At 41.0% G+C, this 26,780-nt stretch overlaps 4 protein-coding genes across 5 annotated transcripts in view; all 4 read right to left on the bottom strand.

The window, feature by feature from the left end:
* Window positions 1–3,065: 3,065 nt before the first annotated feature.
* LOC144712101 (uncharacterized) lies at window positions 3,066–6,297 on the bottom strand. The gene is made up of 2 exons (XM_078586280.1): window positions 4,278–6,297; window positions 3,066–3,718 (listed from the first exon to the last, which is right to left on the bottom strand). Exons 1-2 carry the CDS (start codon window positions 6,031–6,033, stop codon window positions 3,222–3,224), a joined length of 2,253 nt encoding a protein of 750 aa, XP_078442406.1. The 5' UTR covers window positions 6,034–6,297; the 3' UTR covers window positions 3,066–3,221.
* Window positions 6,298–7,372: 1,075 nt separating this feature from the next.
* On the bottom strand, window positions 7,373–9,559 carry LOC144712102 (large ribosomal subunit protein uL13w-like). Its single transcript, XM_078586281.1, has 4 exons — window positions 9,216–9,559; window positions 8,386–8,502; window positions 8,214–8,301; window positions 7,373–7,715 (listed from the first exon to the last, which is right to left on the bottom strand). Exons 1-4 carry the CDS (start codon window positions 9,485–9,487, stop codon window positions 7,572–7,574), a joined length of 621 nt encoding a protein of 206 aa, XP_078442407.1. The 5' UTR covers window positions 9,488–9,559; the 3' UTR covers window positions 7,373–7,571.
* A 5,469-nt stretch (window positions 9,560–15,028) lies between these two features.
* LOC144711941 (protein SEMI-ROLLED LEAF 2-like) overlaps window positions 15,029–26,780 on the bottom strand; it is a 31,214-nt gene continuing 19,462 nt past the window's right edge. For both annotated transcript variants that reach the window (XM_078586102.1, XM_078586103.1), the window contains exons 11-20: window positions 19,530–19,679; window positions 19,369–19,467; window positions 18,533–18,682; window positions 18,299–18,371; window positions 17,699–17,826; window positions 16,959–17,162; window positions 16,738–16,878; window positions 16,533–16,661; window positions 16,095–16,286; window positions 15,029–15,313 (exon numbers count right to left, since the gene is read on the bottom strand). In XM_078586102.1, coding sequence (XP_078442228.1) covers window positions 15,185–15,313; window positions 16,095–16,286; window positions 16,533–16,661; window positions 16,738–16,878; window positions 16,959–17,162; window positions 17,699–17,826; window positions 18,299–18,371; window positions 18,533–18,682; window positions 19,369–19,467; window positions 19,530–19,679 — 1,395 coding nt within the window. In that variant the 3' untranslated portion in view covers window positions 15,029–15,184. The remainder of the gene's footprint in view (window positions 15,314–16,094; window positions 16,287–16,532; window positions 16,662–16,737; window positions 16,879–16,958; window positions 17,163–17,698; window positions 17,827–18,298; window positions 18,372–18,532; window positions 18,683–19,368; window positions 19,468–19,529; window positions 19,680–26,780) is intronic.
* LOC144712425 (uncharacterized) lies at window positions 23,513–25,950 on the bottom strand. Its single transcript, XM_078586688.1, has 2 exons — window positions 24,405–25,950; window positions 23,513–24,066 (listed from the first exon to the last, which is right to left on the bottom strand). Exons 1-2 carry the CDS (start codon window positions 25,525–25,527, stop codon window positions 24,038–24,040), a joined length of 1,152 nt encoding a protein of 383 aa, XP_078442814.1. The 5' UTR covers window positions 25,528–25,950; the 3' UTR covers window positions 23,513–24,037.

The following is a 26,780-nucleotide window of genomic DNA, read 5'->3' as shown; positions in this document are numbered from 1 at the left end:
GGATCAATCAGATCAAGCCTACATTTATGGATAAAGGTTAATTAAGTATTGGGGGTAAAATGGTCATTTTTAACACTTAACCTAAGCATAATAACTGAAAATTCAAGCTGAGGTGGTCATTTTGGAGAGAGCTCTTTCACAGCTGCAAGACAGAGAGGAGAACCAGCCTGGATGAACTCTATTTGGTATTTTTACTTCATTCTATTTGAATTCTAGTGTATTTGGGATTAATCTTTAGTGAAACTCTTGATTTTTCTTCCGGATCTTAGTCTGAAATTCTAAATTGCTTGGCTTGAGCAGCATGTACAAGCCCTTACTATGATTAATAGGAATGATCATTGAATTGAGCTAATAGTCCCAATTGCACATTAAGAACAAAAGAAAGTACAAAAAAAAGTTTAATTTCTAAGCAAGAATAGATTATTTTTATGAGATAGTAGAGAGCTAGTTTGGATATCTAATTTCCCCCAAAAAAAAAAATTAATACCAAATTTTCTTCTTAACCCCTCTACTTTACTCTTTTGATCATGGATCAAAGAAGTCAATTTAGAGAATCCTCAATTGTTCTATTCTTCCCTTCTCTTCTACCCTCCTTTCAAAATTCTTAATCTAATTAGGGTAATTTGATATTCATTAAAGATTAAATTAACCCTAATTAGGTCCAGATCACTCAATTGGATTAATAATTGAATTGCCCTACTAGCCTCCCTTGGACGACCCCTATACTCATCACCATACATCTTAAGCTTAGGGTTTTACAAATTTTATTGCATAAGCTGAAATTAACAATGATAAGGGATTAAAATTTGATAATTCAACCCTTATTTTTGGCTTATCACCTAGCCTACTGAACCGGTTCCAAATTAATTGGCCCTATTGACTCTGCCTCAGCCTATCTATTTGACCTGAACAAGGTCAACACAAACTCTATTGACTCCTTGACTATACTCAACACTGATTGGATCAAACCACACATCGCACTCAAGACCAATTGAGTTGACACGTAGACCAAAGTTAAAAATGATATGGTCAACCAGTTTACCAAGTCAACATTAACCTGGCCAACTTTGAGAGAATAGTTTCATCGATCAAGTAAAATCAGTCACTATGTCATTGTTGGCCCACTAAACTTATTGATAATCATCAACTAAGTCTTGAACTCCTTGTTAACTAACAGGTCCACCTGATGGGACTACAATCAGCACATCAGCTGCATTTGATTTGACAAAGATAAACACGGTAGTTTAAGCCTACCTAACGATGCTCAACATCCCAACTATGGATACAGTACTAACCCTAGTGACATCTGAGGATCATGGGCTAAAAAATCAACGCTTTTAGCCCCCACAGCTCCATCAGCTATGATTACGCCAACATCTACTCAGCTCCTGATTATTCACAAAGAAGACTGAATTTTTCAGTTTTAGTGGATAACCAAGAATAAAAATAAATATTAATTGAATTCTATTTAGTAAAGTTTTGAAAGGACCAAATCTCCAACCCCCTTCTTGGACAATTTTTTTGGCCATTTAACTCGAAAAACTTAGTTAGGTTAATTACTCATTAATAAATCAAGGCTACACATAACATACCAAGAAATATAATATAATCTAACTCAATCATTTACTGGACCTATAGTTATAAGAGTATTTACCATGTATACTTTATTACTAGCACAGGAAGAAAGATTTTGGACCATTTTACAGAACTTGAGCTTCACACTCATTGTTGCAATAAGATATTTGGGCTGAGCTTGATTATTACCTTATTTAGATGGTCCACCTTAATGCATGTGGTTAGTCATTTTCTACGAAAATCGGTTCCCTTTAGATGTGTCTATTAGTGTTCATGCTTTAGTTTTTTTTATGAGACCCCAAAAAATAGTAATTGATTTCATAAAAATTTATAGAAATCTTTCAAACAACATATGAGGCATCAGGACTTTCAGAAATTTCTGTATAAAAAATTCATAAAATTCCAAATATTTTTATTATTATAGCATTTTTTGAAAACTGTTGATCCAAAAATATCTGAATGAATTACCTCTACAGGTTCCGAAGAATGAGTATTTGATAAATGAAAGAGAAGTGTATGAGACTTTTAAATCTCATTAGTTTATCACATAGAAATTTATGAAGTATGTGTAGCAGGGAGTCCAAAATGTTTATGATATATTTCCCAATTCTAAACAAGAAATGTCCAAGTTGCTGGTGTCACATGTCAGCTGGCCCTTTTTCATTGAATTGTATGGCTTGTTTTGTTCATAGATCTTTAAGTTGGTAGAGGCCTCCTGGAGTATACAGAATGTCTGACAGTCCACAGTATTATAATTGTAATGATATTATATGAAGACACCACCATCAAAAGTGGTTTATGAACAGAGCTGCAATCAACCATTATGTTAATTTGAATAGTATCAATTACTATTTGAAGCATATGAAGACCATGTATGAGTTATGATCATACCTGAATGAGAGATCAGTACATACACGGATCATATTGATTTGTGTTGGCCAGGGGTATCATGATGATACAATTACAGAGCTGTAGCCAACCAGATGAAAAGAAGATAAAGAACAGGGATGGAGCTTGGTAGACAACATTGTCTACAATATATTCTGCTCAAAATAATTTCCCTAGAGAGATATATACATATACATATATAAATTTATCGGTATTATGAGGATGATGATGATCACCTATGCAGAGGTGCAGTCTGCCAGGTAAAAAGAAGGGGAATCATGCAAATGTGATTAGTTTCTATGATAATATGAAATAAATATACGAGTGATGTTGTATGATTTATGATCATAGCTGAATGAGAGATCAATACATACACAGATCTATTGATTTATGCAGGCAATGGCCATCATGATGGTAGATGTAGTACCGTCAACCAGATGAAAAGAAGATAAAGAACATGAATAGAGCTTAATCAATAACATCATCTACAATCTATTCCAGTTGCAGTAGTTTCCTAGAGGAAGATAAACATATATATAGGTAAATTTGTAAGTATTACGAGGATGATGATGGTCTGCTGTGCATAGGTGCAGTCTGCCAGGTAAAAAAAAAGAGAGGAATAAGCCCACCCTACAGAATCTACCATCTATCCCAGTTAAATAGTTCCATTAGAGAGAGAGATACAAATAAAGATAGAGAAAGGGAGAGATACATATATAGACGGGGAACTATGATCATCATCATCATCATCATCATCATCATCTGGGAAGGTGGGACTGGGCGGCATCCATCTTGAGGAGGAGGTCCCGGATGTCTGCCTCCATCCTGGACTTGAAGTGGAGGAAATCACGGTGAGTGCGGTCTACGGAGTGCAGCTCTTGCAGCTTGAGTCGGCGCCGCTCCTCCGCCTCGGCCAGCCGCAGCCGAGCCAGCCGCCTCGAAAATTCCTCCTCAATCTTCCCCACTTTTGCCGCTGCAATCCGCCTCAGCCCTTCTGCCTCCCTCCGCGCCTCCTCAGCCCGCCACTGGTACATCTCAGCCTCTGCCTTCTTAAACTTCACCACCCCGTCTAGCTCGTCCCCGGCTGCCCCCGTCCCTGCCGCCGCTGCCGCCAGCGTCGTTGACGAGGTGCCCAGATGGGTTGACGGTGCCACCATTGCATAACTCGGAGGAGGGCCAGGCACAGAGCTAGTTGCAGCACCCGTGCTGCCACCGCCGCCGCCAATGCCGCCGCCATCAACGGGGGAGTCAGCTTCTACAAAGTTTAGTAAAAAAAAAGGATAAATTTATCAAAAACCCATGTCTCAAAATAATATGCAAATGTTCTCCTTTGTCATGAAGATGGAGTCATTACCGTCCCTGTTATTCATCATCAAAAGGATGTGATAACGACAAAACGATGATCATTGTCCCTTGTCGAGATCTGGGATGACAGTTACAATTGCGGTGTCATCTCTTCTCTCCCGCTGTTAAACTCACTTCCTAGACTCATAATGGTTGCGGATGATGACGAAAAAATCTTCATCTTCATCCAGAAACACGTAATAGTCCATGGGCTCAAAAGACAAGGTTAAACGAGCGATGATGACCATTTCCTCTTTGTCTTTTCGAGCCATGGACAATCACAAGTTTTCTCCATCTCTGAGGGATGATGACAACTCTGTCAGCCTCATCCTGGCAAGAATGAATGTCAGGGACACTAATGTTATTGGCACACAAGTATCGGATTAGGATGACAATGACAATGACAATGACAATTGCAAAAAACAAAAAAACTCAGCTGGAGCCAAAGGAGAAGAATTGAGTGAGCTCACCGGAGAGGAAGGCGAGGACGCGGCGGACGACGTCGCCAGAGCTGGCATTCTTCTCCAGACTGAGCAGCTGAGTGGCAGCCATGGCGTGCAAGCTCGCCCCCCTCGCGTCTTCGCTGGCGGCGAATATCCTCCTTACAAACTCCAGCTCCCTGGCCAGAACCTCCTTCCCCCAGCTCAAAGCACAAGTCCTCACCACCTCCTTCACAAACCCAAACATCTCAGAAGGGTGCCCGCAAGCCACACACAGAAATTGAACCTCCTTCCCCACTCTGCCGCCGGCACCACCGCCGCGGTTGCCATTTCTGATGTGCCCGTGGCAGAGAGCGCAATCCGTGTGGCACCAGTGCAGGCAGACGTCGCAGCCGACCCAGCCGCAAGTGTTAGAGGCCGAGTCGAACTCGCCGCACACAAGGCACATGCAGGCACTGCAGAAGCCCTTCCTCTGAGAGCACACCTTGCAGTCACAGTCGTCGACGGGGACGACGCTCCGGCACTGAGGATTCCTGCATCTCTGATTGAGCACGCCATTGAATTTCTCTCTCTTGGCCGGCCAGGTGCTGCCATTGGAGGCCTGGTCAACGGGCTTGAACAGAGGCCTGCTGCCCACTGAATTCTCCCAGTGGCTGTTCTCCATTGAAGTGTGGGTGAGGGAGCAGCTTGGGTTGTGGATGGTCCTCTGAGAGCCGGAGAAGGAGGCTGATGTGGCAAACCCGTCGGAGAGGGGAGGGGCTGTGGAAGAGGAAGGTCTAGGGTTAGGGTTAGGGTTAGGGTTCTGAGATGGCTGGCATGAAGATACCCCAGGAAGGCTCAGGGAGAGGTCTAGCTGGGTCGTGTCTCTTCTATTCCCCATGACGACTCCGTTATTTAGTTTTTCTGCCCGAGGGGAGAACAAATCAAAGCCTCTGCTGCTGGGGCCTTCCATTGAATCATCGTTCATGGAATTGGCCTCGCCGGGCACTGAGACAGCGATCCCCTTGCCCTTGTCCAAATCCCCCTTTTCTTTCAAGAACTTGAAAGGTTTCACTTCTAAATTCAAAGGTTTGACGGGATTCTTCTCCGGTTGATCTTCTTCCCGGGTTTCAGCGCTGTTTTCCACCTTGTTTTTCTCTGGGTTTTTAAGAGAACACCTTTCAACTTCCCTCGCTTCCTCTAATTTCACTACCTCTTCGGCGATTGGATCTGGTTCCTTCTCGGTTGATTCATGGGTTTCTTCATCCGCTTGACCCATCAATACTTCAGTCCCGATCTCGTCCTCTCCCTTGATCTTCACATCACCATCATCTCGACCGTTTACAGGCTGAACATCGGGCGAAGAAGCTTTCCCAGGATCGTCAATGGCGTCAGGCTCCAGCTCCCCTTCTTCCCTCTCACTGCTGCTACAATTCTCCTTCCTCTCCTCCACACGCTTCTTCACAGCATCGTCCTGAACCGGCAAGCGATGGGCGCGCACGGACTTGAACTCCTCAGAAGGACCCTCCTTGGCATTGCTCGACCTCCGCCATGAAGAGCTGGAAACCTCCTCCCTCCTCGATTTCTCCCTCTCCGAGCGAAACCCTTTGACGTAGTCCCTCCTGTGAATCCGCTCGCCGCCGTCCCTGGCCTTGGGCTCGTACTCGAACCTCTTCCTGGACAGCGACCGCTGCGGAAGCGGCGGCGGCGGCGCCGAAGCCCCAAACTCAAGCCTATGATAGAACCGCCGCCGAGGGGACTGGCGCTCTTCATCCACCCCATCGCCAAGCGATCTCTGCCGCTTCATGGAGCACCAGATCGACCCAAATCCCCAAAATCAGGGCCGAAAACCCTAACCCTTCTGAATCAGAGCTCGTCGACGAACAACGCGAGATCCAGAGAGAATCAGACCTTGGCAAGTACCTCTCATGGCGGCCGTCCTCGCCGAGATCGAGATCGAAGATCGAAGATTGAAGATCGAAGATCGAAGATCGAAAACGAGGAAGATCGCTCGCTGGAGACGTCTCCGAGGATGACGACGGCGAGAGGTTCAGATTTGGTCCACTTTCTTGTCTTATAAGTCAACCCCATTTTAAATACCACCCCTGGTCGCAGTTTTTCAAATTATTTTTCGCTCCCGCTTTTTTTTTTATTCTCTCGGATAATAATTAAAAGGATCACGTTTCAATGAACGAAAATAATTAATATTTGGGGTATTTTTAGTAAAAAATTTTGGACCCGCTAGTCAACCTCAATTGGACTCTGACTGTCTTACTTCCATTATTTAAACAATTATTTTACTTACTTTAACCATTAAAAAAATTATATTCTGGTACCGCCGCCGACGCTTTCATGCTGTCTTATTTCGCACACTGTTAAAGCTTAGTTTAGTGAAAAATTAATTATATATCATCAAAAGCCTTAAGATATGCACAATAATCGAGTTGGGATGTGGATTGAGATGCCCTGCACATATATTGTAGTTAAAATTAGAGATTATTAAATGTCTGATTACTAACCAAATAATTCAGTAATTAGGAGCTAAATTCATTTCTAACAATTAGTTGTTATTAGGTAGGTACGTATAGTAGGATATTGTAAGTTTATTTTAAGAAGTTGGCGGGTATTGCAGCTTGAGGAAAGGCAGTCCGAATTAATAATTAAGGCAATCCGATATGTACCCATAAAGTGTTATTTCAAGAATCTTAAATATTTATCGTAATATGACGATAATTATCTTATCTTGATGAAAAAATTAACACTTTTAGTAAGATTAAATTATTTAGACCAATGTGAACCGACTGTAATATGGTAATAAATCTAAACTCTATATTTGCCTCAGTTAAAAATTCAAACTAATAACTAGACGAATAAATAACCTCAAATGAATAAGAACTTCAAGATCTATGGAAAGCATAACCTCGAATTAATGAAGCAGAAATCGCCATTAACATGCTAAAATCCTTCAAATTAGAAGATCTAGGGAACGCATAACCTTGAATTAATGAAGCACAGATCGTCATTAACATGCTAAAATCCTTCAAATTAGAAGATCTACGGAACGCACAACCTTGAATTAATGGAGCAGAGATCGCGATTAACATGCTAAAATCCTTCAAATCAGAAGATCTATGGAACGCATAACGTTGAATTAATGAAGCAGAGATTGCCATTAACATGCTAAAATCCTTCAAATCAGAAGATTTCTGACACTGAAATGAAGTATAAATAGAGGGAAAACGGGGTCGTTCTTTCAAACAAAACCAATCTAGTAGAAGCAGGCACTGCAAAACCGAAATAGTAGAGAGAGAGAGAAAGAGACACCTCTAGAGAGAGAAAGGGAGATCAGTAGGTGATGGGCGCCAAAGCGTCGATCTGGCCAGCAAGTTGCTTCTCGGCAGCTGCCTCTGCCTGGTCGCGGAGCTTCTTCAATTGCTTCTTCCTCTCGTAGGCTACCTGCGCCTTCTGCTTTCTCTTCTCCTCCAACTCCTGGTAGCAAGAACATATAGAAATGGGTAATTATTAATATTAATTTTACCGAGTCAGAACATATATAATGTTAGATCATTCGAAAGAGATAGGGTTATCAAACTTCTTTCTCAATAAACAATTTAAGTGATTTTAGGAAACTTTTTTATGTTTGTTGGGGATATAGACATGATCTTACAACGTGTCCTGCAACTGTGAATGAATAGAGACGGAAAAAATCTCAAAACAAAAGCGCTGGAAAAATCTCAACTTATTTACATGCTTTGAAAGAGACAATGATAAATGGGCTGTTCTATTTGATAACGAGAAATCATTCCATTAAGAAGCTCCAAACCAATGATTTAAAATACAGCCAAAATAAGGATGATCAATATTCGGTATAATTTAAGATGACCCAGTTTATGAAAAAAGCTGAGCTCGTTTTAATTTGAAGCAGTAATGAAAGAAATTATATGTTTCAAATGTTCTAAAATCAATAATTAGGCCAAAAAGTATTACCCTGACAATATCGTAGTAACCCCATCCAACTTCCTTGGATAATTCGCCTAACAAACAGAACTTGTTTCCTTTCCTAAGCCTCAGTTCCCTGTTAAACAAAATAAACAATAATTTCTAAGCAAAACCAGCAAAATCAAATCTATCAATGCGCTGAAGAAATTGGACTACTAACTTGAGAGCGTCTGGAATGACCATCCTCTTCATTTTATCGTATGGGGGAGGGACACCCTCGTATGCCTTCAGCCTCGCAAGAGCAGCTTCTCCCCTCTTGGTCTTGTGCGGAATCATTCTGCACGGATAAGAGATTGTCATCTTAAAGAAAAACAAACGAAAAATGAAAAACCTGAATAGAAGCATGACCCAATGATTTTAATGGGGGAATTTTTCAGCCAAAAAAACTTGGCAACCTATGAATAGAAAACGTCATCATCAAGAGACATCAACGAAAATGGCAAACTATGAATAGGAAAACAAACAAACAATCAAAAAAGGGAAATATTTTAGCCCCGAAATCTTGACAAAAGAATTGAAAACACTGAATAGGGAGACTGTGAATGTCATTATCAACAGGGAAGGAAAAAGGTAAGCAAATGCATAGACAACACAAAAGGGCAGTTCGGGCCAGGAAAAAAAAGAGGCCGAATACTTCGAAATGCATCGAGAGAACGAATGAGAACCGGCAACCTACGAATAGGAAAAGAAACTAGCAGTTAAATAAAGGGAACTTCTAACCCAAGAAATATACTAACAACGAGCTACGAATCGGCAATCTATAAATATCATAACGAGACATAACGAAAAAAAGCATACAATGAATAGGAAAAATAAACCCATCAGGCCTGGAAAAAATTGAACCCAAAAACTCGCCAAGCCATGAATCAGAAAGAATGCCATCAGCAACAGACACCCACGAAGAACAAAGAACAGAAAAAAAAAACTCATCCGACCGGAAAAACAAGGCAACCGCATGAACACAATCATAGAAGATAAAAGCCCCATTACCCGCGGATCGTCCGCCACAGGATCTTGGCCGGGGATCGGAAGTGAATAGGCCCGTGCGACGGCTGGGTATTCATCCTCTTGTTGCGGAACCGAGCGTACTTCATCTTCTGGCGAACGAGACCGCCGGAGATGGAGATCTCCTCGCACCGAACAACCACAACGCGCTGCCCATTGAGCAGCTCCTTGGCGATAATCGAGGCCAAGCGCCCGAGCATGTGATGGCGAGCATCGACTACGACGCGCCGAGCGCAGATTCCAGACCCGGACACCATCGCTCTTCCTTCTCCTCTCCCGCCGCCGCGCTGAAGAAGAAGCTTCAACCTGTCAATTAGGGTTTCGAGACCAAGGCAGACTGAAGGTATTTATAGTAATCGGCTTTGGCTTGGGTGGGGAGGCTATTTTTATATATATATTGCTCGTTTAATCATTTTGTGTTGCTTATTCTTATTTCGGGATTTGGAGTTTCCTCTGTTGAAGATAAAATTAATAGAAAACGGTTTATATTCACTTTTTTGAGTGTTAGAAAAAAATTTATTGTTTATTTGTGCTTGGGGGTTTCTTCTCAGCCGTGGTTTTTAATGTTTAGATCAGTAAAATGTTGGTTTGTATTTGTATTTTTTGTATTTTGGCTTTTTTTTGTGCCCTATTCGTACTTGAGACTTTCCTGTCAATCAATCATGACTTTTTTTATGTTTGGATGGATAAGATATTGGTTTGTATTCACATTTTGCGCATTTAATATATTTTCATAGCATATTTGTACTTTCCTCTTAACCCTTTTTTAAAGTTTTGATTAGTCTGTATTCACACTTTCGCATTTCGTATGTTAAAGTTTCGCATTTAGTACATATCTAATTCGTACTAAGGACCTTCCTCTTATCCATGGTTCTTTAAGTTTAGATGAATAAAAAAAATTATGTTTGCATTTTCACATTTTGTATTGTTAAACCATTTTACAAACCTTATCTGTACTTAGGACTTTCCTCTCTACCATGATTATTTAAGTTCAGGGAAATAAAGTATTTGATTGTTTTCATATTTTCACCTTTTCACTATTAAACCATTATTCGTATGTTATTTGTACTTTAGACTTACCTCGCAATCATGGTTTTCAAAGTTTATTCATTTTTTCCTATTCATTTTTTTGACATTCCCCTTGTTTTGTATATTATTTCTATTCATGACTTTCCTTGCATCCTTGGTTTTTAAGAGTGTGCTATAAAACATACGATATTTTATTTTCTGAGAGCTCTCTAATGTTCTTTGGCTCTTTCTTGGTGCCTCCATATTTGTCTGTGTGTTTATATAAACTGTGGGCGGATGTCTATACCTAGTATAGTTATCTATCAATGAATCTTAGGTTGAGAGTGTACCAACACGCTGCTAAATATTTTTCATTTATGTTAATTTTTTTCTATTTCAGTCAGATTTTTTTCATCAGCTCAATACATACATTTCTTTGTCAATTTCAGGTCTTGCCTTTGATTCATCTGCATATATATCCTCAAGGTGCACTGATACTACTCGCACAAAGAATATTGCAGTGATCAAAGATAAAAATGATATGTATATAATATATTATGCAGGCCTGAAGTCAAATTTTCAAAAAGAAACAAATAACAAGAGAGACACAGAAGAAGGAAACATTTTTTTGTTTCTAAAGAGTGCTGGCAACAGAGCCCTTGAAGCACGATGGCGCTCGAGCCCGCTACTGGCAGGGGAGCGCATAGTACCCAAGCCTGCCCGTGGTTGGCGATCACCGGCGCACAAGCAAAAGTGTCCCTCGAAGCATAGCACAAGGCCAAACACGCATGGGTTCAATAGTAGGCCCATGTGCAAGCCAGAGCCAAAGGCCCACGTGTGCATGTGAGGAAATGGTTTATTTTATATGCAGGGACATCCTGAAGTCAAATTTATCAAAAGTAACTGAGCCTCTGCAAATTTAACTTCAGCCCTAACAGAGTTTTGGTTCCATCCAGGGGTAAAGAACTGTTTCAGTACGGGCCGCAAGAGCGGTACTAAATTGAGGCAAACTCTGAACTAGATATGACCCCTAATGGAAGTCAAGGTCAGCCAGTGAGATGATGGGGGATAAGCTTAATCGTCGAGAGTGAAACAGCCCAGATCATCAGCTCAGTGATAAAGGAGGTAGAAGTGCACTTTTCGGGCATCTGATTGGCTCAATCGACTCTGGGAGGCATCAGATAAGGGCCTGGAAGAGAAGTTGCTGCACCAGCGCGGAGTAGATGAGAGGGGAAAATCAGAAACCAAAGTTAGTAGGAGGCAGCCAGCGTTCCCACCCCCCTATTCTCTGATTTTCCTTGGTAAAAAATATTTTAAAATGCCCATTAAATATATTTAAATATATAAATCATATTTGTATTGTTCTAGGATAATCATAAAAACAAAATAATACTAATGTTCCACTGAATAATATTCTTAATCATTTTATCTCCTCTTAACCTCTGTATACATATGTATCTAGTTAACTTAACTATTTTAAATATACTCTCTATCTAACTACTCAGTTCTGTTATAAATTAGACGGTCCTTATTCTCATATCTAGCGCTCTTAATCTTGAACTCCGAGCATATGTATATGTGTGTGTGTACGCATGCACATGCGTTTGTGTGTGTATGTGTACGCGTGCGCATGCGCGCGTGTGTGTATGCATATGTATCTCCTCCACTAATCAACATCTCGATAAATAATCCCTTCTTCTCACTATGTATCATCATTATTATCCCTTTATTCTTCATTCTTCTTCTTACATATTGCTAAAAAAGATATATGTACATAACTCTTCCACTACGTATCTTAATACATTCATTATCAATAATACAATAGATGAGTTATTTCGTCCACTTTATCACTGCCTCCGGTATTTATATAATATTAATCCTGATAAATGGTATAGTAACATCCTCTCTTGTAACCATCTATCCTCTTGCTTTTCACTATTACTGTCAGCCATTATTTATATATTACTTTACATCATATAGTTTCCTAATTTATCTACATCCCTATCTACCTTTTTTATTCTTCACTTTTCACTAATATTTTTATTATTACCATCACTTCTACTATTCAACATCTGACAAACAATTTTAACTACCCTTATTATCATCCTTAATTATCCATATCCTAACTAAATAATTACATTCACCTCTAAAGGGGAGCCCATGTGGACACAACCTCACTCCCATTATACGCATATTTGAGTGAGTTTACATAGTTATAAATTTTATTTGATTTGGGAAAATTAAATCACGATGACACTATAGTTGACATTTTCATTTGCCTCCATCACATGCATAGAAATAATACACTTATCGAAATGATTGACCCACCACTATAGCGGTTTTGATGTATGGTGACAAGCTATACCACGTATCATAAGTTGAGTAGCCATTATTGACTTAACAATTCCCACGTTTGCACATAGGAACTTCATCATATGTTACATATAGATTACATCTCATTAAGCAACCCAATTGAATAAAGTTTTATAGATGTGACGACATTTGTATATCATTGTGGAAACAATATTGATCAAGTATTTTTGTAAGCACACTCATCGAGATATCTGTAAATACATATGCGATGAAATTATTTCCCCGTACTTGACAGGACAGAATTAGGTTATAGTAAAATATACTGTTGTTGGTCTCTCTGAACTAGTATCATGTACTAATTTTTATAGTAATTATGATAATTTAACTAGAGTAAAAGGTATAAACATTTAAGTCACCATCTTTAGCATCTTTTATATTTCACCCCAAGCTCTTGATTGATGCATAGGATTCACTCATAAACTATAAGTGTTTATTTCTAAAATATGATGTCAATATCTAAAGGGGGGGGGGTTACAGTATGTTATGGATACGTGGTCTATATTTCTTTGCACTTAATTCAATGCGGATAAATTTATATATGTAATAATTACGGCTAACCATGACACTATAGAAGAGTTTCAATAATAAACATTTAATATAATGCGATGTATGTCATGGCAGGAATATTCTTCAATTCCAAATATCATTGGGCTTTGATTTTGGAATTCATTTGTTTGTTTATCGAGTCTAGGTTTTGCTATATGTTCATGTGCGTCCCTTGAAGCACATTGATGTCCTTTCAGTGTACTGTATTGGTTTTATGTGCGGTGATAGTTTTAGGGATTTTCAAAATGAAATCAGATCAATAAAGGATATTTTATATATTTAAGAGTTTGGCTAAATTATATGACTAGATATTTATCATATTGAACACGGAGACCAATATATTTACAAAACATCACTCAACATAAAATTAATAAAAGATTATATTAACTCATGTTAGACATTGTGATTTAATCTCACATAAGGGAAAATTCAGTCAAGGAGAACAACAATGGATCATTTGAAACATTTGATTTATCTATATCACAAATTTAGTACGTGTGCTCTAAAATGAAGGTACTATTCTATGTACATATTTAGATATGTTAAAACTATATCGTTCATATTCAATATGATGCAGGTGTGATACTTGTGATGAAGTCCATGTATACTTGATATGAATTATTAAGTTATGATGATATCATAATAAAGAGATAATTATTCCTTAATGTATTTATTAAATACTCTTACTCGAAGGATACGTGAAAAGGGCATCCACATATCAGAATAAATATCACTGTAGCCCCACTCATATCACGAGTATGCTCGATCCCAGAGTTATTTGTTTGGAGACTCTAAGAATCACGTTGAAGAGTGCAAAAACATAGGCAGTGAAACCTCTAACGAATAGACATAGTACTCAGAGTATCCTAAATATGTATAAATGGTCATGAAAACTTCGCTCCTACCTCCGTTCCCTTTTTAAGAGTTTATACAAGAATCAGGCATTGTATTTAGTAAAACAAGGATCTGCTTAGTGAATAGGAAAGATAATTCAGAAATATAGATAAGTTTATAATGCAGCTGGGGATTAATTATAAAATAAGGAAGAAATGTGACTAGTTATTAGAAGGAAAAATTAATATTGAGCTAATCTAATTCAGCCCCCGTCTACATTCATTTCCTTTGGCCTAGGTCTGACAAAAAAGAAACATGCAAAATTTTTGTAAGATCTGATACAAGGATATGATATTGCATTCTTGACTGTCAGATCTAAGAAACATCTCTACTCGGATTTTAAGTAAGTAAAAATTCTCTTATCTCAAAATTTATGTTGTAAAGATGTTGGTGTAGGTTCATTCACATTATTATTTCTCGCTCAACAGACAAATGCGGCAAGGGTATATGGAATTTTCTCTATACCATGTTGGAGGTAGACTAGCTACACAAAATTGGCTCTGCCATATTGTATCAGACTTCTTGAAGGAGTTCCCTTAGGGATTTTATCACCGAGCCGTAAAAAACAACTTAAATACTCTTTCATCCCAATGTGAGTATTTAGAAAGGAAAAATAACTTAAATTGGGCGTGTAAACGAGGCTTTAAAATTGATCTTCAGGGTGGATTTATAATTTCATGTTTCCTAAGCTCAATACGTTTCCTATTTTATCAATTAACTTTATCTTTTTTCCACCATATTGTCATGTTCCCTTATCTATACTATACTTTCACAAAGGAATGAAAGTCAAATATCTTTATACTTTACATTGTAAGCTTGATCTCATTCACTTACACCGCACTATTTAAGTAGAAGTAAATTGGTTTCGTAAATATTTTTACTAAATCTTATTTGTTTATTTTCTAACAACAAAGAGAGACAAATGCAAGAGTGATTAAATTTCATACCCGGAGAAACATCCTTTTTCGAGCTAAAATTTTGAACTATGTCCTCCCTTTAACCTGGGATCCTGCATGGGTGTTGACCACAGAACCCCAGAAAAGTATATACAATTAAATATTTAATAACACAAGAATGGAACAAAATGAAAAATAATTATATCAGTGTACTTGAAATGAGGACACGGGGTTGAATTAGCAGCCAGCCGCCTTGCGAAAGTTGTCGAAAGGGCTTGACACAGGAAGCTTTGAGAGCTTTACCATTTGAGACGAACCCTGCCTAAAAATTTTTGGGCTAGACTCCTGCCTAAAACTCGACCCCCCCTGCAGAGAATAGAACAAAATTCTATGATTTTCCTGATCACAGATGATGATGAGGGTTATCGCTACATCAAGAAGAAGAAAACTTGCGAAAAGATGGTCATCATTACCATGAAAAAAGTATTGGTGAAACCTAGAAATGGAAATGTCTGTATTCTAGATAATATCTCTAATATTTTTCTCAATGATCATTTTATTCTTGCTTCACCCTTCTATCTTGTCACAGGAAGCAATTCATCTTTTCTTCTAAATCTTTGATTAGAGGGAATCTTCAACAAAAAAATTTAACAGGGAGTAACACAAGGACATCCCAGGAGGTCTCCCACCCAGTACTGCTCTTGCCCCAGAACACTTAACTTTAGAGTTCTGATCCGTTGCATTAGTGCTCGCATGAATCCAGTGAAGAGTTTCTTAAAAAAAACAGTTTAATCAAAGAGAGATCACTGAAAAGGTCTGGTCATAGAAAATGTAAATATAGAAAAAATCTTTGAATTTTGGCTTGCCTTTTAATTTCATTTAGTGATCAAGGGTAGACACATTTCAGCTTTTTCTCTGAATATTTTCTATTTGATTTGCATCACCCGTCATCATCGTCTTTATCATCCAGCCATCAGTGACAATTTTTTCATGATCATGAGCGTCCATTTGTCATCCACAGATGAGGATGATAAAATGTAGGGATGATGCCAATGATGGAAAAATTGCCATTTTCTGATGGTTGACGCAGGGGATAATCACCGAAACATAAGAAGAAAAACACGAGGCTGTGATAGAGACTAAGTACCCTTTGGAGCTCATCTGCAAAGGAACCTGGGGAACTCGTGATTGCTTGTGCCTTACGAGAGCTCATGATGCACAACATCTTCTTCTGTTTCTCCCAGACGCGGGCTTCACACTGACCCACAATGTCCCCAAATGAAACATCCGCAGCGGTCGAAGTAGCCATCCTTCCTATTTGGGAGGCTGTCTCCAACACCTAGCCATTGAAGGATCATGAGCCCATTCAGTTAAAAAACAACTAAAACAAAAAAATTACATTTTGTCCCTGTCTTTTATTTAATTATTTTTATTTAACATCAAGAACAGGATTCTCCAACAGAGATCCCTGTTGTTGGAAGGCTTCTTTAAAATACGATAAAGAAAAAGATTCATCCATTATCAAATTGTCATAAAAATGGATATTTACTAAAAGTACGGTGAGCAGGAGAAAAAACCATCTCACCAGTCCCAGAAGTTGGTCCATATTAATGAGATCAGGGTCAGAGGAAGATAGCTGTGATGTTGCGTTCGTTAAGCCTTCAAAAGACTCAGGAATAGTATCGTCTTCTTTAAGGAAACATTCAGGGTTGACCTGCGAGGGAAAAGTAAAATGCCCATTAAAACAGTAAATGCCAGTTACGAGGGAATTAACCAATCTTAAACTCAACCTCTTCCACTGGATTACAGTCCTTCGGACCAAGGGCAGATGTGATTTGACCAGATGCATCCCCAGTTTGAACCCCAAGTGGGCAGATGTTGTCAGGCAAAAAACTGGTAAGCAGCTGCTTCTTCAATGTGCATAGCTCTGACTGCAAATAAGCTTAGATGAAGGTCAAGTAACTTGGGCCAAACAATTAGACGTGGGTCAGAATTTTGAAAGAAGGATTACATCGGACAAGTCTTTGAAGCTTTCTATGATCATTGACACAAGTGATTCCTGGGTTTCATGGTTCATAATCTCAGTCGCCACCGATATAGACTTCAGAGCAGCATCATCATCCTCTTTTGAGCCATACACTGCGGGCCCATTATCCGACACATTTACAATTGCTTCTACTCTGCAGTCATCTATCAAGTGAAGAAACGGATCAACCTGGCACGTGAAAGAAGAAGAGCCCTCTTTATCCCCGTGGCTTCTTCTGGAATACAGTAAAACATGTCTCCCGCAAAAATGTATTCATAAACTACGTTAAACTTTTACAATGGATGGACAAGGGTTTGGCATCCAGAATAATGATGACAGTGAACAAAGAATTATCTTTGTCCTTGTTATAATCATCTATCGATTGCTGACCAATCATCATCCTCATTAATCCACCCACATAAATGGATGAGATGACAAGGTTTGGGAATGAAAATGATGACAAAAAAGTCATCACTGTCTGCAAGTGAATGATGGCGTTTTCTGATCTACATGTCTCCAAGATTCGTCGACATCATTGTCCTCATCATCAAGCCATCGATGAAGATTTTACATCGATGAAGATTTCATCCAAGTCATGCATGGATGAAGATTAGGGGATGACAATGAAGATGATAAATTTGTCAATTTCTGCCACTGATAGGCTGGAACCATGATCTAGCATTTATCAGAGACTGAGAGTGAAATATATGGAAGCTCAGCCTTACAGTCGACTCATTGAGCGATGCCTTGATAGGAGAGATCAAATATGGAATATTGAAAGCATTTGCGGAGAATATTAGCATGCAAGTGGACAGGGTGAAGAGAGAACGCTGTCTGGATGGTGATAAAGAGGCTGCAATATCGAAAAATACACACGACATCAATCCATCTCACTAGTGAAAAGAAATTGTGAAAAAAAACCTTAAATAAAGATTGAGGAAGAAAATGACAGTAAAAAGTTAACATGAAAATACTACCAAGGAGAATCGCATGGGAATCTCCCCAAAAAATCTGGGTTATTTCATCTCTTTGAAAGTCAAAAGAATGGTCGCTAAGAGAAGTATGCTATGATGAAGATAGTTTGTCTCCCATCCATCTGGCTCATCAAGTTTCTTTTCAACTCTGAACAACAATGAAGGTAAATGAAAATATCATTTAACTTACTGTATCATACAGGTTCCGTCCGGTTAAGAAAATTAACAGGAAGGGACATTGCAGTAGAAAAATCGAAGGGAAAAAATACTTCACTAATCCACATTTACAGAGACTCAAATACCCCGATTATTTCTTATTTTGGGTTTCACCTTCATTGGCAAAGCCTTTACCTTCTCTAAAGGAAATAAACCTTAAGGAAAATGAGAGTTGAAAGCATGATACAATAACATCTGGGCTTGGGCGCTGAAAGAGAAAAGAAGAAATTTAGCTATGTCAGAATTGCATTTCAGGAATTTCATTACAGGGTACTAAAGTTGCAACAAAAATCGACAGATAAAAATAAGGACATTGAAGTGAAAAGAGTAAATGACTAGCTCATTGCAGTATCTGCTACATAGACTCACTTTTTCTTGACAATATTGCAGCACAAGACTGTAAGTATGAGCAACAGCTTCATAGATTTCTGGAGTGTTTTCACAGAAAATGGCTTGAGCCCATATTGATGAGAGTATAAGGGTGATCTGATGGGTGCTCAACCTTATGGAAGTTGGATTCTGAACCAAAAAGAAAACAGCCATGAGAATGATGAAAAACATAACCAAAAAGGCAGAAAACCTCTTGATTTCTCGAACAGTGCATGCCAACATTCCACTTATAAAAGGATATATTGGCACTCATGCTATCCTCACTACTTTGGTTTCATGGAAGACAGCCAACTTCCACATAATTACTAACTTTGCATGGTTTATCATCATCCTAGCTGACGTCCTGGGACATAAATATAAAAACTCTCTTCTTGACCCCTTGCCCACAATCCTCTTACCAAATTTAGCTGAAGGTGAAAAATTAGAGACAATTATTGTGAACATCTGTACAGATTATTATCTCTCCTACTCAAAATGCATCCACAATGAAATGAAGAAATATGAATTTTAAAATTAAAATACACTTATGAAACCCTTTATTTTTCCATCATCACATACAATTTTTGGTAAGTTAATAAATAATGAGATACCAAGCAGGAATATTTTTGTTGGTGTGCACAATGGTGTGAGCAAGGGTAATATCCATGATGTGATGCTAAAATATTCTTAAATTAATATAAAGTAGACAAATAGCAAGAGAACTTCCACTGCATCCTTTTCAAACAAAGATGTCAAAGCATTTCAACAAGGACTGCTATCTCATCATGCACTTAGTCAGAGAGCAACTGTACACAAGCGAAGCCATTGTCCATTACCAGAACAACGGTAAAGACCCGATGAGCCTCTAAACGTGTTGCCTGGTCTGGGTGAGCCATGGCTATGAGAATATGAAGTAGTAATGCCTCAGGAAAGGTCTGAAAGAGCAACGATCATTAGTCTCTGATAGAGAAAAATCGTTAATATCAGAGTTGCTTACTTCGTTGTTATATGATAGGTTAGCTGCTGATGCCACGATTTGTGCAATGCGGTGAGCAGTGGAAACTGTTGCTCTAGCAATTGATACCACTATAGGGAGGTTCTCTAAGAAGACAGCCATTATATCAAGAATAGGTCCAGCATCTCCAACCTGAGAAGGATTTGTTTATGATCTGAGTAAATAGACTCTGTCAACATTGTAAGACTGAATGAACAAAACAATAACACACTGTTTTCAGGATAAACATATAGTGTCTTTCCTTAGGGTTTTTACTAAGAACAAGCCAGTTCTCTGCTTAGAAGACAATTTCAAATCCAAATATATGTCTTCGTTAAATTAATGAAGAGAGACAATATCACATGACGACAATTGCATTGATAGCTTGAATGATGCATCACATGACTACATATTTAGGAATCTTAATTATGATGCACAATATCTCATATAATTTTATGACAGAAACATTTCATATAATGGTTGCACGATTCTATAACAATTTTAAAAACTTCGGCTTAAAATGGTAAACATGTACCTGAAACTAGTGTCTATAAAAAATTACATTTTTTAGCAAAGGTCTAGGCTGACTACAGTGATAAAATCAAATGTACAAAAAAATGATGTTTTTCAGGAAAAAAAATTAGTAGGCATAAAACAAGATTTTTTTTTGAAAAAATTAGGGGAAGGTTTCTCAAGGTCACTGATCCTCCTTATATGATTAATTTTTAGACAATTCGTAAATATACCATTGACCAATGGATTCCCACACCATCCACTCACCTCCCTCTAAACCAAATAGAGACTAAACTTTCTACATTGTGTATTATGCTCACCAGCGACACCTCTTGTCCTTTGGAAATGACCTCATTGTGGTGCACCCATATTGGTCAGAGCACACCATACGACTGTCCCAATTCCTCAAGCCTCCGAGGTACCCTATCTCGTAGAGAGTCCCAAGACTCCTTTGAGGAGACATACACTCTAGTCATATACTGGCTGGCCCATGCTGCCTGAGTAAACACACATTCAAACAAAAGATGGGAGCGTTCTTCTTTAGCCCTATGCACATACTGTACTCTACTATGGCTTATAGGAGCCATCTCTTCCTGAAGACTTACTTTGCCAATTTTCGTCTGAGGCGCAGAAGCCCAAACAACCATACTTTTTAAGTGGATCTTTAGCCTTTGCCAACTGACCAACCTCCACCTTGTAGTGTATTACCACCTTTCCCTTTTCACTCCATGTTTCTAATGCTCAAAGCCTCTTCCTCCTTGTGCCTCTCCCTTCTCCTCAATCGTCTCCTTATGCACCTCTTCATGCCCATTTTTTGCACTGTCCTTCCTTTCTCTGCTGAGCATAAGCGTCGATCTTACCAACTGCCACCCCAATCGATATACCTGTCTCATCTCTCACATACAACTATTCCTTTTGTACCTGAGGTATTTTCCCAGAATGTTGGCCTTTTGGATTGTGTTACGACTCCCGCTTCTCTTTGAAATCAACACAAACAACAACACAAGAATCCTTACGTACCAGAATTTATCGTCTACTTGACGTCTATTCTGACCCTTGGATGTAGAATCCTTCTCTGGAATGGATCAATACCGGAGGGTCTCTCACGCACCCCTCCGAATGAATGCAATCGTGACTCTCAGAAAATACCTCCCACCGATCTGCTCCGCGCCAGTAGATGTCTCCCGCTCTCTCAAGAATTAGAATAACCACCCCCCTCCTCCAGATCTCTCCCGTCTCATTTATACTCTTTATTCAAACATCACTTTCCCGCCAAATTAATTGGCAGTTATTCCTGCTGCCAGCCCATGTCATAGATCAAGCTGGCTGGCTGCTATGTTAATGGTTCCTTTTCCCCTCTTCTTACCATCATTTTTACTCTTCTTCATATACTTCAATGCTGGTATTGTAACAGATTGGTCAGTTTTCGACAACTTCTACCAGCTCTGAAGAGATATTGCCATCACAGGTCGATTTCCATCCTAGTGCCAACTATATTTGCTGTCCCAAAATGTATAGGAGGTGCCATATTCGCTGTTGGCATTGCATCTGAATGAGTACTTTGATTTTGGCTGATTTCTTGGTGAAGACAAGAAGAAAGAACAATTCTTGATCCACAAACAAAGATATTACAAGGGGTTTTATAGGGAGCCCTAATGGGCTAATAATAGAAAGGGCCCTTAATGGGCTAATAATAGAAAGGGGCTAATAATAGAAAGAAGAAAAGAAAGGAAAGGAGACAATAATGTCAACACTCCCCCTCAAGCTGGAGCGTGGATGTTTTCCACACCCAGCTTGGAACAGAACTCCTCAAACCGAGGGGCATGAAGCCCTTTGGTGAAGATGTCTGCAAGCTGTTCAGCTGACGGAACATATGGCGTGCAGAAATTTCCCGACTCAAGCTTCTCTTTAATGAAATGTCGATCGATCTCAATGTGTTTTGTACGATCATGCTGGACGGGATCATGAGCAATGCTGATAGCCGATTTGTTGTCACAGAACAGCTGAACAGGGGAAGAAACCGGACACTTTAGTTCACGAAGCAGTTGGGTAATCCAAAGTGCTTCACAAAGACCATGCGCAAGGGCACGGAACTCCGCTTCAGCACTTGATCGAGAGACCACTTTCTGTTTCTTACTCCTCCAAGTAATAAGATTGCCTCCCAAGAAGGTGCAGTACCCAGAGGTCGACCGACGATCAACAACAGATCCTGCATAATCGGCATCAGTGTAGACTTCTAGACGCAGACCGCTATGACGACGAAACATTAAACCACGGCCAATGGTGCCCTTCAAGAAACGGAGGAGGCGATGGGCAGCATGAAGATGACTCATTCGAGGGTTCTGCATAAACTGACTTAGAACACCCATTGCATATGCAATGTCGGGACGGGTGTGGGTGAGATAGAGCAGTTTGCCCACAAGTCTTCGATATTGTCCGGGCTCAGCCGGATCTTCATTCTCATCCGCACCAAGTCGATGACTCACATCAATCGGTGTCGAAATAGGCTTGGAGTCTTCCTTTCCCAGCTCGCAAAGAAGATCCACTGTATATTTCCGCTGACAGCGTGGTAGGATGGGGAAAGACGATGAGATGAGATGGATGCGGCTAATGGATACAATGGAGAAGGATGAGGGCAAGACACAAGTGCTAATGAAGGATTTTCAAGAGGAGTGGATGAGGAGGATGAGGGAACTTCAGGGGTAGGAGGAACACGAGGCTTGCGACGAGCAAGAGTGATACCATAGCGTTTTTCTGGCGGGCAACGACGTATAGGTAAAGGGGCACAACATAGTGGGATAGAGGGATCCGATGGGGACTCTGCAGGAGGGTTCGATGAAGCAGAGGATGGATCTTTAGTAAGGACAGGTGGATTTGGGATTGGTGCAGGCAGAGGATCAGAGGACAAGGTGTTCATGGGAATATCAGATGGAGGCTCTTCGAGAGGAACAGGCAAGGAAGGACTTGGGACTGGTGACGAGGGAGATGATTGAGGTGGTAAAGAAGGAGAAGGTGGAGAAGAAGAGGGGTAATACGGAGTGAATTCGTCAAAGGTAGCATCCTTGGTGACAATAAATCGACGAGAGGGTAGATGATAACATCGATAACCCTTTTGAGTAGAAGAATAGCCGACGAAGACACATTGGATGGCCCGAGGATCAAGCTTGTCACGACCAAGATGGTGGTTAGGAGCAAAGCAAACGCACCCAAAGACACGAGGGGTAAGATTGGTTCGGAGAGAAATGTTGGGGAAGGAATGCTGGAGACAATCAATGGGAGTAGAGTAGTTAAGTACGCGAGACGGAAGACGGTTGAGAAGATGAATGGCAGTTAGGACAGCTTCAACCCAAAAATACTTTGGCACATGCATGTGAAATAAGAGGCTCTGAGCCATTTCAAAAACGTGACGAAATTTTCGTTCTGCAACTCCATTTTGCTGGGGGGTGTAAGGACATGTGGTTTCATGGATGATGTCTTTTTCTTGGAAGAAAGTACTTAACGTGGAATTGACATAGTCTCGGGCATTGTCGGAGCGGAAGCGACGAATAGAGGTGCAGAATTGAGTTTGAATGAGAGAGTAGAACTGAGGAATAACAAGGGAGATCTCTGATTTATTTTTCAAGAGATAGGCCCACGTGAAACGAGTAGCGTCATCAATGAATATACATAACCACCGAGCACCGAACGTGCTATGAACAGGGGAGGGTCCCCACACGTCGGTGTGAACGAGAGCAAAAGGAGTCGTCAAATGGGAAGAAAAAATAGGATACGTAGTACGATGATGTTTAGCAATTCGACAAGCATCACAAACAAAGCGGTCCACAGAGTAGCCTTGAAAAAGTTTTGGAAATAAACGATAAAGAATAGCAAAGGATGGATGGCCGAGGCGTCGATGGAGAAGCCACAAACGCTCATGAGACGCCGAAAGGGGAACTGCAGCGGCAGCAACAGCGAGGGGAGACAAGGGAGATCGAACAAGATAGAGACCCTCATGCTCCTCAGCAATGGAAATCGTCCTCCCCGACACCTTATCACGATAAAAACAGGTATTAGGAGTGAATGTAAGATCTTGGTTCAGATCACGAACAAGGCGGGAGAAAGAAAGAAGATGATGAGCAAGCCGTGGAACATGAAGGACTTTAGTGAGGTTCATCGAAGGAGAGAGAGACACACGACCAATCCCAGCCACAGTGAGAAGATCATCGGAAGCTGTTTTAACTTTGGAGGAGCCGGAAACGGGTTCATAGGTCACAAAAGCTCTAGGATTGGGTGTCATGTGGGCAGTGGCACCAGAGTCAAGAAGCCAAGTGGATGATGACGACGACTGAGATGGTGAAGGAGAAGGAGAAGGAATGGTGGACATACCCGCGTTAGCTAGAGAGCACGAGCCCACAACTGGAGGGTCAAGCAATCGCCGAAGACGTTCCACTTCTTCAGGTGTAAAGCCGGGAAGAGAAGCACTCGCCGAAGACGCTCCACTTGGAAGAAGACCATAGGACAGAGGCACTTGACCAGGCATCGGTACTTGGTTGACAGAAGGTGCAACCGTAGCGAGATTGCTCTGTTGTGTTCGCTTCCGTTGAAGCTTAAAGCACGACTCCTTGGAGTGACCCCGCTTTTTGCAGTAATTGCAGAAAAGGGAAGGATCACCTTTGGAGGATTCCTCAGTCCGAGTAGATGGACCACGAGACGAAGCTCCTGCTCCAGTCGATGTGGTCGTCACCGAGAAGCGCGTGGAGGAAGACGAATGTGCTACAAGTGCAGAAGCTGGGGTCTGGGACTGCTGAAAGCGAGATTCTTCGATTCTCGCGCTGCGAAGCGCATCCTTGAAGGAAAGCTCTTTCTCCCGGTGTATAAGCTGAGCTCGTACCGCTTCATATTCCGGGTTAAGTCCTATAAGGAACTGAAAAACCCGAAGTTGAAGAGTGTACTTGCGATCCACCGAGTGAGGGTCCGGAGGCATGTAGTGATCAATCTCATTCCACAGAGAAATGAGTTCTGTGCTGTACTCCATGATCGTCATGTCTCCTTGACGCAGATTGGCGGCCCGATGCACTAGCTCATACAGTGTGGCAATATTATTTTTCTTGGAGTGGCTGTCAAGGGCCGCTTCCCACACGGCCCGGGCAGACTCAAGAGACAGAAATTCACCCTTGATACTCGGTGAAATACTATCCAAAAGCCATCGATGGACCACCCCTTCAACGTCTAGCCAGTCATAGTACTTGGAGTCTGTCTTGGAAGGCCCTTCTTCAAGTAAATGACGCATCAGTCGTCCCTTGAGAGTAATCTGGACATATTGCTGCCACTGAAGAAGGTTAAAGCCGGTGAACATCCCATCTGGAGGCATCCGAGGCAGAGAAAACGGTCCAGGTGAAGCCGACCAGTTCCCCGACTCAAGAGGTGCCTCCGAAGCATTTGACGTTTGACCCACACTGGGTGGCGTCGATGCTGGCGTCACACCGTAAACCGATACAGGCTCTGTCATCTTGATCACAGAATGAAGTGTCGCACGAGGAGCACACGGCTGCGGGAACGCCCGCGGCTATTGGCTGCGTGCGTGGCTGAAGAGTCGAGGAGGGAGCGCGGCCGCGGCCGAGAAGAGAGCGCAGCCGAGGAGGGAGCGCACTGCCGAGGAGCGCGCGCGCGACCGAGAGGAGAGCGCGCGGTCGAGAGGGAAGCGTACGCTGCCGAGAGAGAAGCACAGCCGAGGAGGGAGCGCGGTGCGTGAAGCCGGAAATGTGGCCGGAAAGAAGCTGAGCCGCCAAGAGCAGGTAGCCAATCGGAAGGAGAAGGAGCTCAAGATCGTGGCGAATGTAGAAACGCCAGAGATCGGAGCTACGGTCGAGCCCAGGAACCCGGATTAGGGTTAGGGTTAGGGCTCTGATACCATGAAGACAAGAAGAAAGAACAATTCTTGATCCACAAACAAAGATATTACAAGGGGTTTTATAGGGAGCCCTAATGGGCTAATAATAGAAAGGGCCCTTAATGGGCTAATAATAGAAAGGGGCTAATAATAGAAAGAAGAAAAGAAAGGAAAGGAGACAATAATGTCAACACTTGGTGTAGTATGTAGATGGATATAAAACTGCATGTCACTTCCCTTAGCCCTCTTGATGGTGCTGCCCCTTGACTGGTAGAGGCCCATACTTGCAGCCCGAATGAAGACTGCAAGATTAACCCTGCCTTTCTCTGCTACAAGCTTATCACAATGTATCCCAGACCCCTACGACTTGTTCCTCCCCCGATCTTTCTAGACTTGGTGGCATCGGTTGGGGGGTAGGTACACAAATGATTTCAGCCCTGTACGTCACTTTCACGCCCCGAAGATCAACCACTAGTGGATGTTAAAGGCCCCAAAAAATCTCCATCTAAAGTAGGACTATTAGTCTCCAAAGTTGGCCCCCATGAGAGAATGCCCAAAGACTAGTACCTCCATACCCAGCCTTGTTTTGTGGCCCATCTGCCCATCCCCACGCCTCGAGCTTCTAATATATCAATAAGATGCTTCTCTCTCTTTCCTACATGTAGAACTTGTTGCCATTGGACCTCCTCGCCTCCGCTGAGTGTCAAAGTCCCGCGACATACTATGGATACTATGACATGAGTCAAGTATCCATAGTTTCTCCAGACATAATGATGGGAATATCTTCCATATTTCTTGTCTAACGTCCTCTGGCGTTCGGGAGGTCCCCACCACATCACCTGCACGGCAAAAATCAAAGTAGGTTTCCATGT

The sequence above is a fragment of the Wolffia australiana genome, chromosome 14, assembly GCF_029677425.1.
Source record: "Wolffia australiana isolate 7733 chromosome 14, ASM2967742v1".
Lineage (NCBI taxonomy): Eukaryota > Viridiplantae > Streptophyta > Magnoliopsida > Alismatales > Araceae > Wolffia > Wolffia australiana.
Note: the sequence above shows the minus strand (reverse complement) of the source record. Positions and strands in the feature narration are given on the sequence as shown.

Bases quoted from the DNA above. Each gene is read 5' to 3' on its own strand.
- LOC144712425 (XM_078586688.1), bottom strand. From the start codon at position 25,527: ATGACAGAGCCTGTATCGGTTTACGGTGTGACGCCAGCATCGACGCCA. The intron at 24,067-24,404 runs GTATGTCCACCA...TATCGTGATAAG, and splicing joins GTGCTCTCTAGCTAACGCGG to GTGTCGGGGAGGACGATTTC.
- LOC144712102 (XM_078586281.1), bottom strand. From the start codon at position 9,487: ATGGTGTCCGGGTCTGGAATCTGCGCTCGGCGCGTCGTAGTCGATGCT. The intron at 8,503-9,215 runs GTAATGGGGCTT...TTATCCGTGCAG, and splicing joins CTGTGGCGGACGATCCGCGG to AATGATTCCGCACAAGACCA. The intron at 8,302-8,385 runs GTTAGTAGTCCA...TTTGTTTAACAG, and splicing joins GTCATTCCAGACGCTCTCAA to GGAACTGAGGCTTAGGAAAG.
- LOC144712101 (XM_078586280.1), bottom strand. From the start codon at position 6,033: ATGAAGCGGCAGAGATCGCTTGGCGATGGGGTGGATGAAGAGCGCCAG. The intron at 3,719-4,277 runs GTGAGCTCACTC...TAAACTTTGTAG, and splicing joins CGTCCTCGCCTTCCTCTCCG to AAGCTGACTCCCCCGTTGAT.